The sequence below is a fragment of the Hemibagrus wyckioides genome, linkage group LG06 (assembly GCF_019097595.1).
Source record: "Hemibagrus wyckioides isolate EC202008001 linkage group LG06, SWU_Hwy_1.0, whole genome shotgun sequence".
Taxonomy (NCBI): Eukaryota; Metazoa; Chordata; class Actinopteri; order Siluriformes; family Bagridae; genus Hemibagrus; species Hemibagrus wyckioides.
This window is the reverse complement of record NC_080715.1, coordinates 45526413-45541102: the sequence shown is the minus strand read 5'-3', so window position 1 is coordinate 45541102 and position 14690 is coordinate 45526413. Positions and strand designations below refer to the sequence as shown.

General features: G+C 45.3%; 1 protein-coding gene across 1 annotated transcript in view; it reads right to left on the bottom strand.

Moving 5' to 3' along the window:
- Positions 1-201: 201 nt before the first annotated feature.
- nt5dc1 (5'-nucleotidase domain containing 1) overlaps positions 202-14690 on the bottom strand; it is a 54279-nt gene continuing 39790 nt past the window's right edge. The window contains exons 7-12 of the mRNA XM_058393491.1: positions 3283-3457; positions 1653-1750; positions 1449-1570; positions 1116-1286; positions 842-1004; positions 202-754 (exon numbers count right to left, since the gene is read on the bottom strand). Of these exons, the coding sequence (XP_058249474.1) occupies positions 648-754; positions 842-1004; positions 1116-1286; positions 1449-1570; positions 1653-1750; positions 3283-3457 (836 nt within the window). The 3' untranslated portion in view covers positions 202-647. The remainder of the gene's footprint in view (positions 755-841; positions 1005-1115; positions 1287-1448; positions 1571-1652; positions 1751-3282; positions 3458-14690) is intronic.

The following is a 14690-nucleotide window of genomic DNA, read 5'->3' as shown; positions in this document are numbered from 1 at the left end:
GTGTCTTACTTCCTTATTCAGGATTTAGAATGTCCCCTGCACCGGTCAGTCAGTGTTCTTGGTAATTCATCTTGATTCACTGATCCAGATTTAGAATGTTAAAATATTGAGTTTATAAATATTGTGTGTGATTCAGACTCAGAGGATGTTTTAACAAAGAAGTACAAAACTAAAATATTCTGGTCATTTGACACTTCATGCTTGGGTCAGTAGGGAATCTTTATTGAGAATAAAAACACAAAAACACACACACCGAGTGGAACACTGGAACATGTGTTTGAGAGTGTTTATTGCAGACAGCTGAACAAAACAACACACACAACTGACGAACACAACACCTACACCGGTCAGAAATTCACATCGGCTGTTTATCTTTACACACACACACACACACACACACACCTTGAGTTAGAAAATAAACACAAACAACAAAAACACTTTTGACAATATAACACCTAATGATTTTAATGTAATGAACAACACACACTTCACAAAATAACAGAACACACACACACACAAACACACACATTTAGTGTGTCTACACTATGATGGCTTACAGGCTCTGTGAATGAAAACGGACAATTATACAATTATACTCAACATTAACACACTACATATACACAAACACACACACTCCACCGGTCAGTTCAGGACTCCGCCCTCTTCAGTAATGAGTGGGGGGGTGAGGGGTAATAACCCCTCGTGCAGGACTGAGCTTTGGAGAAACGCTTAAACTGGAAATTCAGAGGAAGAGCTGTGGAAACACACACACACAGATTTAATACAGTGTAATTTGATTGAGATTGATTGTGTGTGTGTGTGTGTGTGTGTGTGTGTGTACCTGCTATACTCTCCACACTGGGTATAGCCATACTGCTGTATTTGTGAATGGAGCTGCAGCACCAGGTTAGTGTGTGGCGTTCCTGTCCAGCTTCATCTGTCTGAACGTCCACAAAATATGAGCCCCACTCCTGAGACACAGCCGAGGGGGCCTTCATACACTCCTACCCACACACACACACACACACACTAGTGAGGTCTATTATTTTGACACACTCTGTAGCATAGTAAATGGTGAGTTGGGACACAACCCCTGAACAGCTTCCATGACGCACCTCAAACTTTCCCTTCTTCTCTGCAGGGCCTTGATTGTAGGCGGAGCCCTGCTGTTTCTCTTTGACCACACCTTCTCCCTCCATCTCCTCCAGTATCATCACAGTCTCCCACTTTGCAAAGGTGAATGCTGGATACATGTCACAGCGCATACTGTCCCCGAAATACACCACCTGCACACACACACACACACACACACATCTGACTGATACAGGGAAAATATTGCATGTCTGTGTGGTGCAGATGCTGCTGGAGCTGAGTTTATGACACACATATATACTACACACACACACACATACACACACACACACACACACACACATACACATACAAACCTTGGGCTCCTGTTTGTTTGTTAGGGATTTGAGCAGGTCATGGAGGTGTGGCCAGTTTCCCTGTGAGAACCAGCCACGCTTCTCCAAACACGCCAACTCTGTCCCGCTCTCCACGTCATTCACTGTATATATATATATAGAGAGAGAGAAACATAATTACATAGACAGTGTACATGTGTGTGTGTGTGTGTGTGTGTGTCTCACCTAGGGTCCTGAAGGGTCTCTGATGTGGAATTAGAGAAAAGAATCCTGGCTTCAGTGCATTGGTGATGATCACGTCAAAAAGATCCTCAAAATCTTTCCTACACACACACACACACACACACACACACAAACACACACACACACACACACACACACACACACACACACACACACAAACACACACACACAAACACACACACAAACACACACACACACAAACACACACACACACACACAAACACACACACACAAACACACACACACACAAACACACACACACACACACACAAACACACACAAACACACACACACACAAACACACACAAACAAACACACACACACATACAAACACACACAAACACACACAAACACACACACACACACACAAACACACACAAACACACACACACACACACACACACACACACAAACACACACACACAAAAACACACACACACACAAACACACACACACAAACACACACACAAACACACACACACAAACACACACACACGCACACAAACACACACACAAACAAACACACACAAACACACACACAAACACAAACACACACAAACACACACACACAAACACACACAAACACACACACACAAACACACACACACAAACACACACACACACACACAAACACACACACACAAACACACACACAAACACACACACACACACACACACAAACACACACACACAAACACACACACACACACACACACACACACAAACACACACACACACACAAACACACACACACACACACACACAAACACACACAAACACACACACACACACACAAACACACACACACACAAACACACACACAAACACACACACAAACACACACACACACAAACACACACACACACACACAAACACACACACAAACACACACACACACACAAACACACACACACACAAACACACACACACACACACAAACACACACACACACACAAACACACACACACAAACACACACACACACACAAACACACACACACACACAAACACACACACACAAACACACACACAAACACAATGTCAGTAATAATATGAAGATGTGGAGATGATGTTTGCGTTCCCTCAGAACACTGTCAGGAAGATCAGAGCTTTTGGACCTTGCTCTGCACTTCATGAAGGTTTCAACAGCTTCTGCTCTTTCTTCATAATAAAACAGGTGATGGAATAGAGGAGATTGTTGGTGTTTAGAACTTCAGCATTTTTCTGTGATTTATGATGTGAACAGCTTTAACGCGCTGCATCCCTCAGACACATCTAGCTTCTCTGCTTCAGGAACTCATTATAATCATTTGCTCATTTGCACTCATTGCATTTACCTCCCACTGTATACTGTTTATATACTGTTATATATGCAAATTATTTATATATTTTATATTGTTTATATATTGAAATTATTTATATCTTTTGGTTAGATGCTAACTGTATTTTGTTGCCTTGTAAACACATGTGCAGTGACAAAGTTGAATCTAATCTAATCTAATCTAATCTAAAGTTTTACTGAACATCTTGGAAAAATCTGCCACAGTTCTTCTGGTTAAACTGTGTGTGTGTGTGTGTGTGTGTGTGTGTTTGTGTGTGTGAGAGGGACTCACCCCAGGATGTGTTCACACACCAGTCTGCAGTAGTCAGAGTGTGAGCTGGTGATGAGCAGCAGGACTTTCCCACTCTGCTTCAGGTTCCTCAGCCACTGACACACTGATTCAGGACAGGACTGGAGATATCGCTCAGGATCACGCTTCACACTGGGGAAGTACCACCCGGAGTCCTCTACACACACACACACACACACACACACACAGAGTTATGAACACATCACTCCTATCTGCTCCACACTGCACAGCTCTCGGTCAGACCTCACACTCAGATTATTTCTGCTACTGCCAGTAAACCACTGAATGACCGGATGTCGCAGTACCTGAGAAAAACATTTTCTTTAATGATGATGAAATGCCACACCTACTCTGATCAGAAGGTGCAGGCTTTTTTTTTGGTACCTAAAGATAGTAAAGACTTCAGGAGGAGCAGAGCTTTTTCTTTTTCTTACTGTTTCCTCTCAAAGTTTCCTCCTCGTGTCGTCTCAGGGGGTTTTCTTTGCCAGAGTTGCTTATTCATTAGAGATAAATCTACATCCATATCTGGATTTCTATACATGTCCTTTTTAAGAAAACAGACAGCACTTAACTCATCACTCTGTCGTATGATGATCCTTTGTCTTTAAAATTCACCAGGAGTTTCAATTGTTCTTGTCATTAATTTGATCAACATTTTCTTAACCCTCTGTACACACACACACACACACACACCTCACCAATGAGCCCAGCATTATACACAGATCTTTAATAGAGTATATAGTTAAGTGTGTATCACCCCCTTGTGGTCACGAGAGACTACTGCAGCTCAGCCAATAGCAACACAGTGTAATGTAATATAATAGAATATTTTTCATTTCATTTCATTCCCTGTATCGCTTATCCACTCTATCCTCAGGTCACGGGGAGCCTGGGCCTATCTCAGGGGTCATCGGGCATCAAGGCAGGATACACCCTGGACGGAGTGCCAACCCATCGCAGGGCACACACACACACTCATTCATTCACTCACACAATCACACACTACGGGCAATTTAGAGACTCCAATCAGCCTAGAAGCATGTCTTTGGACTGTGGGAGGAAACCGGAGCACCCGGAGGAAACCCACCAAGCACAGGGAGAGGGAGCGACACTCGAACCCAGGACGCTGGAGGTGTGAGGGGAACGTGATAATGATTGATATGATATGATATGATATGATATGATATGATATATGATATGATATAAACACTTTACAGAAGTATAGTAACAGAAGTTTAAAGTTTTAAGTTATTATTTATCTCTAACATTTATCCCCAATGAGAAGCCTGAGGTGACGGTGGTGAGGAAAACCTCCCTGAGATGATCTGAGGAAGAAACCCTGAGAGGAACCAGACTCATGAGAGACTTCTGTGTGTAAATAAATAAAACTTCAGATGCACTTATACACTCTCAGTACACTGACTTTAAATACTGCTATCTAATCCCTGCAGAGGAGTGGGAGGGGGATACAGAGGAGTGGGAGGGGGATACAGAGGAGAGGGAGGGGGATACAGAGGAGTGGGAGGGGGATACAGAGGAGTGGGAGGGGGATACAGAGGAGTGGGAGGGGGATACAGAGGAGAGGGAGGGGGGTACAGAGGGGTGGGAGGGGGGTACAGAGGTGTGGGAGGGGGATACAGAGGAGTGGGAGGGAGATACAGAGGAGAGGGAGGGGGATACAGAGGAGTGGGAGGGGGATACAGAGGAGAGGGAGGGGGATACAGAGGAGTGGGAGGGGGATACAGAGGAGTGGGAGGGGGATACAGAGGAGAGGGAGGGGGATACAGAGGAGCGTGAGGGGGATACAGAGGAGTGGGAGGGGGGTTCAGTGGAGGGGGAGGGGGATACAGAGGAGTGGGAGGGGGGTACAGAGAAGAGGGAGGGGGATACAGAGGAGTGGGAGGGGGATACAGAGGAGTGGGAGGGGGATACAGAGGAGAGGGAGGGGGATACAGAGGAGTGGGAGGGGGATACAGAGGAGTGGGAGGGGGATACAGAGGAGTGGGAGGGGGATACAGAGTAGTGGGAGGGGGATACAGAGGAGAGGGAGGGGGATACAGAGGAGTGGGAGGGGGATACAGAGGAGAGGGAGGGGGATACAGAAGAGTGGGAGGGGGATACAGAGGAGTGGGAGGGGGATACAGAGGAGAGGGAGGGGGTACAGAGGAGAGGGAGGAGGATACAGATGAGTGGGAGGCGGATACAGATGAGTGGGAGGAGATAAAGAGGGAGTAATCTGTCTTACTCACATTAATCTGTCTCACTCTAACTAACCTGTCTCACTTACATTAATCTGTCTCACTCTAACTAACCTGTCTCACTCACATTAATCTGTCTCACTCTAACTAACCTGTCTCACTCACATTAATCTGTCTCACTCTAACTAACCTGTCTCACTCACATTAATCTGTCTCTCTCTAACTTGTCTTACTCACATTAATCTGTCTCACCCTAACTAACCTGTCTCACTTACATTAATCTGTCTCACCCTAACTAACCTGTCTTACTCACATTAATCTGTCTCACTCTAACTAACCTGTCTTACTCACATTAATCTGTCTCACTCACATTAATCTGTCTCACACTAACTAACCTGTCTTACTCACATTAATCTGTCTCACTCTAACCTGTCTCACTCACATTAATCTGTCTCACCCTAACTAACCTGTCTCACTTACATTAATCTGTCTCACTCTAACTAACCTGTCTCACTCACATTAATCTGTCTCACTCTAACTAACCTGTCTCACTCACATTAATCTGTCTCACTCTAACTAACCTGTCTCACTCACATTAATCTGTCTCACTCTAACTAACCTGTCTCACTCACATTAATCTGTCTCTCTCTAACTTGTTTTACTCACATTAATCTGTCTCACCCTAACTAACCTGTCTCACTTACATTAATCTGTCTCACTCTAACTAACCTGTCTCACTCACATTAATCTGTCTCACTCTAACTAACCTCTCACTCACATTAATCTGTCTAACTCTAACTAACCTGTCTCACTCACATTAATCTGTCTCTCTCTAACTTGTCTTACTCACATTAATCTGTCTCACCCTAACTAACCTGTCTCACTTACATTAATCTGTCTCACTCTAACTAACCTGTCTCACTCACATTAATCTGTCTTACTCACATTAATCTGTCTCACTCTAACTAACCTGTCTCACTCACATTAATCTGTCTCACTCTAACTAACCTGTCTCACTCACATTAATCTGTCTCACTCTAACTAACCTGTCTCACTCACATTAATCTGTCTCACTCTAACTAACCTGTCTCACTCACATTAATCTGTCTCACTCTAACTAACCTGTCTCACTCACATTAATCTGTCTCTCTCTAACCTGTCTCACTTACATTAATCTGTCTCACCCTAACTAACCTGTCTTACTCACATTAATCTGTCTCACTCTAACTAACCTGTCTTACTCACATTAATCTGTCTCACTCACATTAATCTGTCTCACACTAACTAACCTGTCTTACTCACATTAATCTGTCTCACTCTAACCTGTCTCACTCACATTAATCTGTCTCACCCTAACTAACCTGTCTCACTTACATTAATCTGTCTCACTCTAACTAACCTGTCTCACTCACATTAATCTGTCTTACTCACATTAATCTGTCTCACTCTAACTAACCTGTCTCACTCACATTAATCTGTCTCACTCTAACTAAACTGTCTCACTCACATTAATCTGTCTTACTCTAACTAACCTGTCTCACTCACATTAATCTGTCTCACTCTAACTAACCTGTCTCACTCACATTAATCTGTCTCACTCTAACTAACCTGTCTCACTCACATTAATCTGTCTCTCTCTAACTTGTTTTACTCACATTAATCTGTCTCACCCTAACTAACCTGTCTCACTTACATTAATCTGTCTCACTCTAACTAACCTGTCTCACTCACATTAATCTGTCTCACTCTAACTAACCTCTCACTCACATTAATCTGTCTAACTCTAACTAACCTGTCTCACACACATTAATCTGACTCACCCTAACCTGTCTCACTCACATTAATCTGTCTCACTCTAACTAACCTGTCTCACACACATTAATCTGTCTCACCTTAACTACCCTGTCTCACACACATTAATCTGTCTCACTCACATTAATCTGTCTCACTCTAACTAACCTGTCTCACACACATTAATCTGTCTCACTCTAACTAACCTGTCTCACACACATTAATCTGTCTCACTCTAACCTGTCTCACACACATTAATCTGTCTCACTCTAACTAACCTGTATCACACACATTAATCTGTCTCACTCTAACTTGTCTCACACACATTAATCTGTCTCACTCTAACTAACCTGTCTCACACACATTAATCTGTCTCACCCTAACCTGTCTCACTCACATTAATCTGTCTCACCCTAACTAACCTGTCTCACACACATTAATCTGTCTCACTCTAACCTGTCTCACTTACATTAATCTGTCTCACTCTAACTAACCTGTCTCACTCACATTAATCTGTCTCACTCTAACCTGTCTCACACACATTAATCTGTCTCACCTTAACTACCCTGTCTCACACACATTAATGTCTCACTCACATTAATCTGTCTCACTCTAACCTGTCTCACACACATTAATCTGTCTCACCTTAACTACCCTGTCTCACACACATTAATGTCTCACTCACATTAATCTGTCTCACTCTAACTAACCTGTCTCACTCTAACTAACCTGTCTCACTCACATTAATCTGTCTCACCCTAACCTGTCTCACTCACATTAATCTGTCTCACTCTAACCTGTCTCACACACATTAATCTGTCTCACCTTAACTACCCTGTCTCACACACATTAATGTCTCACTCACATTAATCTGTCTCACTCTAACTAACCTGTCTCACTCTAACTAACCTGTCTCACTCACATTAATCTGTCTCACTCTAACCTGTCTCACTCACATTAATCTGTCTCACTCTAACCTGTCTCACTCACATTAACCTGTCTCACATTTTTCTGCCTCAGTCTAACTAACCCATCTCACTCACATTAATCTGCCTCAGTCTAAGTAAGCTGTCTCACTCTATCTAACCTGTCTCACTCACATTTACCTGCCTCACTCTAACTATCCTATCTCACTACAGCTAACCTGTCTCACTCACATCACTCTGTCTTTCTCACAATATACTGTCTCACTAACTTGTCTCAATTACAACACACTGTCTCACTCACAACACACTGTCTCACTCACATTAATCTGTCTCACTCACAACACACTGTCTCACTCACATTAATCTGTCTCACTCACAACACACTGTCTCACTCACATTAATCTGTCTCACTCACAACACACTGTCTCACTCACATTAATCTGTCTCACTCACAACACACTGTCTCACTCACATTAATCTGTCTCACTCACAACAGACTACCTCGGAAAAACCACAGAGCAGATGATCATTAATTAAACAGGTCATTAATGGAATATAATAATTGACTGTGTCTAACATGAACTATCTAAAACTAACCTCTCAGTAATATGTCTCACACAGTCTCACACTCACTGTCTCACACACAAATCTGTCTCAAAGACACAGTCTCACACTCACTGTCTCACACACAAATCTGTCTCAAAGACACAGTCTCACACTCACTGTCTCACACACAAATCTGTCTCAAAGACACAGTCTCACACTCACTGTCTCACACACAAATCTGTCTCAAAGACACAGTCTCACACTCACTGTCTCACACAAATCTGTCTCAAAGACACTGTCTCACACTCACTGTCTCACACACAAATCTGTCTCAAAGACACTGTCTCACACTCACTGTCTCACACACAAATCTGTCTCAAAGACACTGTCTCACACTCACTGTCTCACACACAAATCTGTCTCAAAGACACTGTCTCACACTCACTGTCTCACACACAAATCTGTCTCAAAGACACTGTCTCACACTCACTGTCTCACACACAAATCTGTCTCACACACACTGTCTGTCTCACACTCACTAATCTGTCTCACACACACTGTCTGTCTCACACTCACTAATCTGTCTCACACTCACTGTCTGTCTCACAGACACTGTCCGTCTCACACTGCCCCCACTTCACTCTGTGTGTGTGTAGAGGAAGCAGCAGGGGGTGCTCCAGTCACAAAACACATTCTAGCAGTTTGTGTGTGTGCGTGTGTGTGTCTGTGTGCATGTGTGTGTGTCTGTGTGCATGTATGTGCGTGTGTGTGTCTGTGTGCATGTGTGGGCTTGTGTGTGTCTGTGCGTGTGTGTGCGTGTGTCTGTGTCTGTGTGTGTGTCTGTGTGTGTGCGTGTGTGTGCGTGTGTGTGCGTGTGTCTGTGTGCGTGTCTGTGTGTGTGTGTGTGTGTCTGTGTGTGTGCGCGTGTGTGTGCGTGTGTACGTGTGAGTGTGATGTTATCTGTGTTTGTGTGAGTGTGATGTTATCTGTGTGTTGTTAGTGTTGAGGTCAGTACAGAGTGAACAGGTTCCACAGTAATGAGTGTAATGAGACACGGTGTAATTTCCTCAGTTTGAGAAGTAAATATACTGAAATATGTACATTATGGAGATTTAAACAGAGCTGCAATCTCCTTCTGAACCACACCATCTCCATGTCCACACCACATACACACACCATCTCCATGTGTACACCACATACACACACCATCTCCATGTCCACACCACATACACACACCATCTCCATGTCCACACCACATACACACACCATCTCCATGTCCACACCACATACACACACCATCTCCATGTCCACACCACATACACACACCATCTCCATGTGTACACCACATACACACACCATCTCCATGTCCACACCACATACACACACCATCTCCATGTCCACACCACATACACACACCATCTCCATGTCCACACCACATACACACACCATCTCCATGTCCACACCACATACACACACCATCTCCATGTCCACACCACATACACACACCATCTCCATGTGTACACCACATACACACACCATCTCCATGTCCACACCACATACACACACCATCTCCATGTGTACACCACATACACACACCATCTCCATGTGTACACCACATACACACACCATCTCCATGTGTACACCACATACACACACCATCTCCATGTCCACACCACATACACACACCATCTCCATGTCCACACCACATACACACACCATCTCCATGTCCACACCACATACACACACCATCTCCATGTGTACACCACATACACACACCATCTCCATGTCCACACCACATACACACACCATCTCCATGTCCACACCACATACACACACCATCTCCATGTCCACACCACATACACACACCATCTCCATGTGTACACCACATACACACACCATCTCCATGTCCACACCACATACACACACCATCTCCATGTCCACACCACATACACACACCATCTCCATGTCCACACCACATACACACACCATCTCCATGTCCACACCACATACACACACCATCTCCATGTCCACACCACATACACACACCATCTCCATGTCCACACCACATACACACACCATCTCCATGTCCACACCACATACACACACCATCTCCATGTCCACACCACATACACACACCATCTCCATGTCCACACCACATACACACACCATCTCCATGTCCACACCACATACACACACCATCTCCATGTGTACACCACATACACACACCATCTCCATGTCCACACCACATACACACACCATCTCCATGTGTACACCACATACACACACCATCTCCATGTCCACACCACATACACACACCATCTCCATGTGTACACCACATACACACACCATCTCCATGTCCACACCACATACACACACCATCTCCATGTCCACACCACATACACACACCATCTCCATGTCCACACCACATACACACACCATCTCCATGTCCACACCACATACACACACCATCTCCATGTGTACACCACATACACACACCATCTCCATGTCCACACCACATACACACACCATCTCCATGTGTACACCACATACACACACCATCTCCATGTCCACACCACATACACACACCATCTCCATGTCCACACCACATACACACACCATCTCCATGTCCACACCACATACACACACCATCTCCATGTCCACACCACATACACACACCATCTCCATGTGTACACCACATACACACACCATCTCCATGTGTACACCACATACACACACCATCTCCATGTCCACACCACATACACACACCATCTCCATGTCCACACCACATACACACACCATCTCCATGTCCACACCACATACACACACCATCTCCATGTCCACACCACATACACACACCATCTCCATGTGTACACCACATACACACACCATCTCCATGTGTACACCACATACACACACCATCTCCATGTCCACACCACATACACACACCATCTCCATGTCCACACCACATACACACACCATCTCCATGTCCACACCACATACACACACCATCTCCATGTCCACACCACATACACACACCATCTCCATGTCCACACCACATACACACACCATCTCCATGTCCACACCACATACACACACCATCTCCATGTCCACACCACATACACACACCATCTCCATGTCCACACCACATACACACACCATCTCCATGTCCACACCACATACACACACCATCTCCATGTCCACACCACATACACACACCATCTCCATGTCCACACCACATACACACACCATCTCCATGTCCACACCACATACACACACCATCTCCATGTCCACACCACATACACACACCATCTCCATGTGTACACCACATACACACACCATCTCCATGTCCACACCACATACACACACCATCTCCATGTCCACACCACATACACACACCATCTCCATGTGTACACCACATACACACACCATCTCCATGTGGACACCACATACACACACCATCTCCATGTGGACACCACATACACACACCATCTCCATGTCCACACCACATACACACACCATCTCCATGTCCACACCACATACACACACCATCTCCATGTCCACACCACATACACACACCATCTCCATGTCCACACCACATACACACACCATCTCCATGTCCACACCACATACACACACCATCTCCATGTCCACACCACATACACACACCATCTCCATGTGTACACCACATACACACACCATCTCCATGTCCACACCACATACACACACCATCTCCATGTCCACACCACATACACACACCATCTCCATGTGTACACCACATACACACACCATCTCCATGTGGACACCACATACACACACCATCTCCATGTGGACACCACATACACACACCATCTCCATGTCCACACCACATACACACACCATCTCCATGTCCACACCACATACACACACCATCTCCATGTCCACACCACATACACACACCATCTCCATGTCCACACCACATACACACACCATCTCCATGTCCACACCACATACACACACCATCTCCATGTCCACACCACATACACACACCATCTCCATGTCCACACCACATACACACACCATCTCCATGTGTACACCACATACACACACCATCTCCATGTCCACACCACATACACACACCATCTCCATGTGTACACCACATACACACACCATCTCCATGTGTACACCACATACACACACCATCTCCATGTCCACACCACATACACACACCATCTCCATGTGTACTCCACATACACACACCATCTCCATGTCCACACCACATACACACACCATCTCCATGTCCACACCACATACACACACCATCTCCATGTGTACACCACATACACACACCATCTCCATGTGTACACCACATACACACACCATCTCCATGTGTACACCACATACACACACCATCTCCATGTCCACACCACATACACACACCATCTCCATGTCCACACCACATACACACACCATCTCCATGTGTACACCACATACACACACCATCTCCATGTCCACACCACATACACACACCATCTCCATGTCCACACCACATACACACACCATCTCCATGTGTACACCACATACACACACCATCTCCATGTCCACACCACATACACACACCATCTCCATGTCCACACCACATACACACACCATCTCCATGTCCACACCACATACACACACCATCTCCATGTGTACACCACATACACACACCATCTCCATGTGTACACCACATACACACACCATCTCCATGTCCACACCACATACACACACCATCTCCATGTCCACACCACATACACACACCATCTCCATGTGTACACCACATACACACACCATCTCCATGTCCACACCACATACACACACCATCTCCATGTCCACACCACATACACACACCATCTCCATGTCCACACCACATACACACACCATCTCCATGTCCACACCACATACACACACCATCTCCATGTCCACACCACATACACACACCATCTCCATGTCCACACCACATACACACACCATCTCCATGTCCACACCACATACACACACCATCTCCATGTCCACACCACATACACACACCATCTCCATGTCCACACCACATACACACACCATCTCCATGTGTACACCACATACACACACCATCTCCATGTCCACACCACATACACACACCATCTCCATGTCCACACCACATACACACACCATCTCCATGTCCACACCACATACACACACCATCTCCATGTGTACACCACATACACACACCATCTCCATGTCCACACCACATACACACACCATCTCCATGTCCACACCACATACACACACCATCTCCATGTCCACACCACATACACACACCATCTCCATGTGTACACCACATACACACACCATCTCCATGTCCACACCACATACACACACCATCTCCATGTGTACACCACATACACACACCATCTCCATGTCCACACCACATACACACACCATCTCCATGTCCACACCACATACACACACCATCTCCATGTGTACACCACATACACACACCATCTCCATGTCCACACCACATACACACACCATCTCCATGTGTACACCACATACACACACCATCTCCATGTGTACACCACATACACACACCATCTCCATGTCCACACCACATACACACACCATCTCCATGTCCACACCACATACACACACCATCTCCATGTCCACACCACATACACACACCATCTCCATGTCCACACCACATACACACACCATCTCCATGTCCACACCACATACACACACCATCTCCATGTCCACACCACATACACACACCATCTCCATGTCCACACCACATACACACACCATCTCCATGTCCACACCACATACACACACCATCTCCATGTCCACACCACATACACACACCATCTCCATGTGTACACCACATACACACACCATCTCCATGTCCACACCACATACACACACCATCTCCATGTCC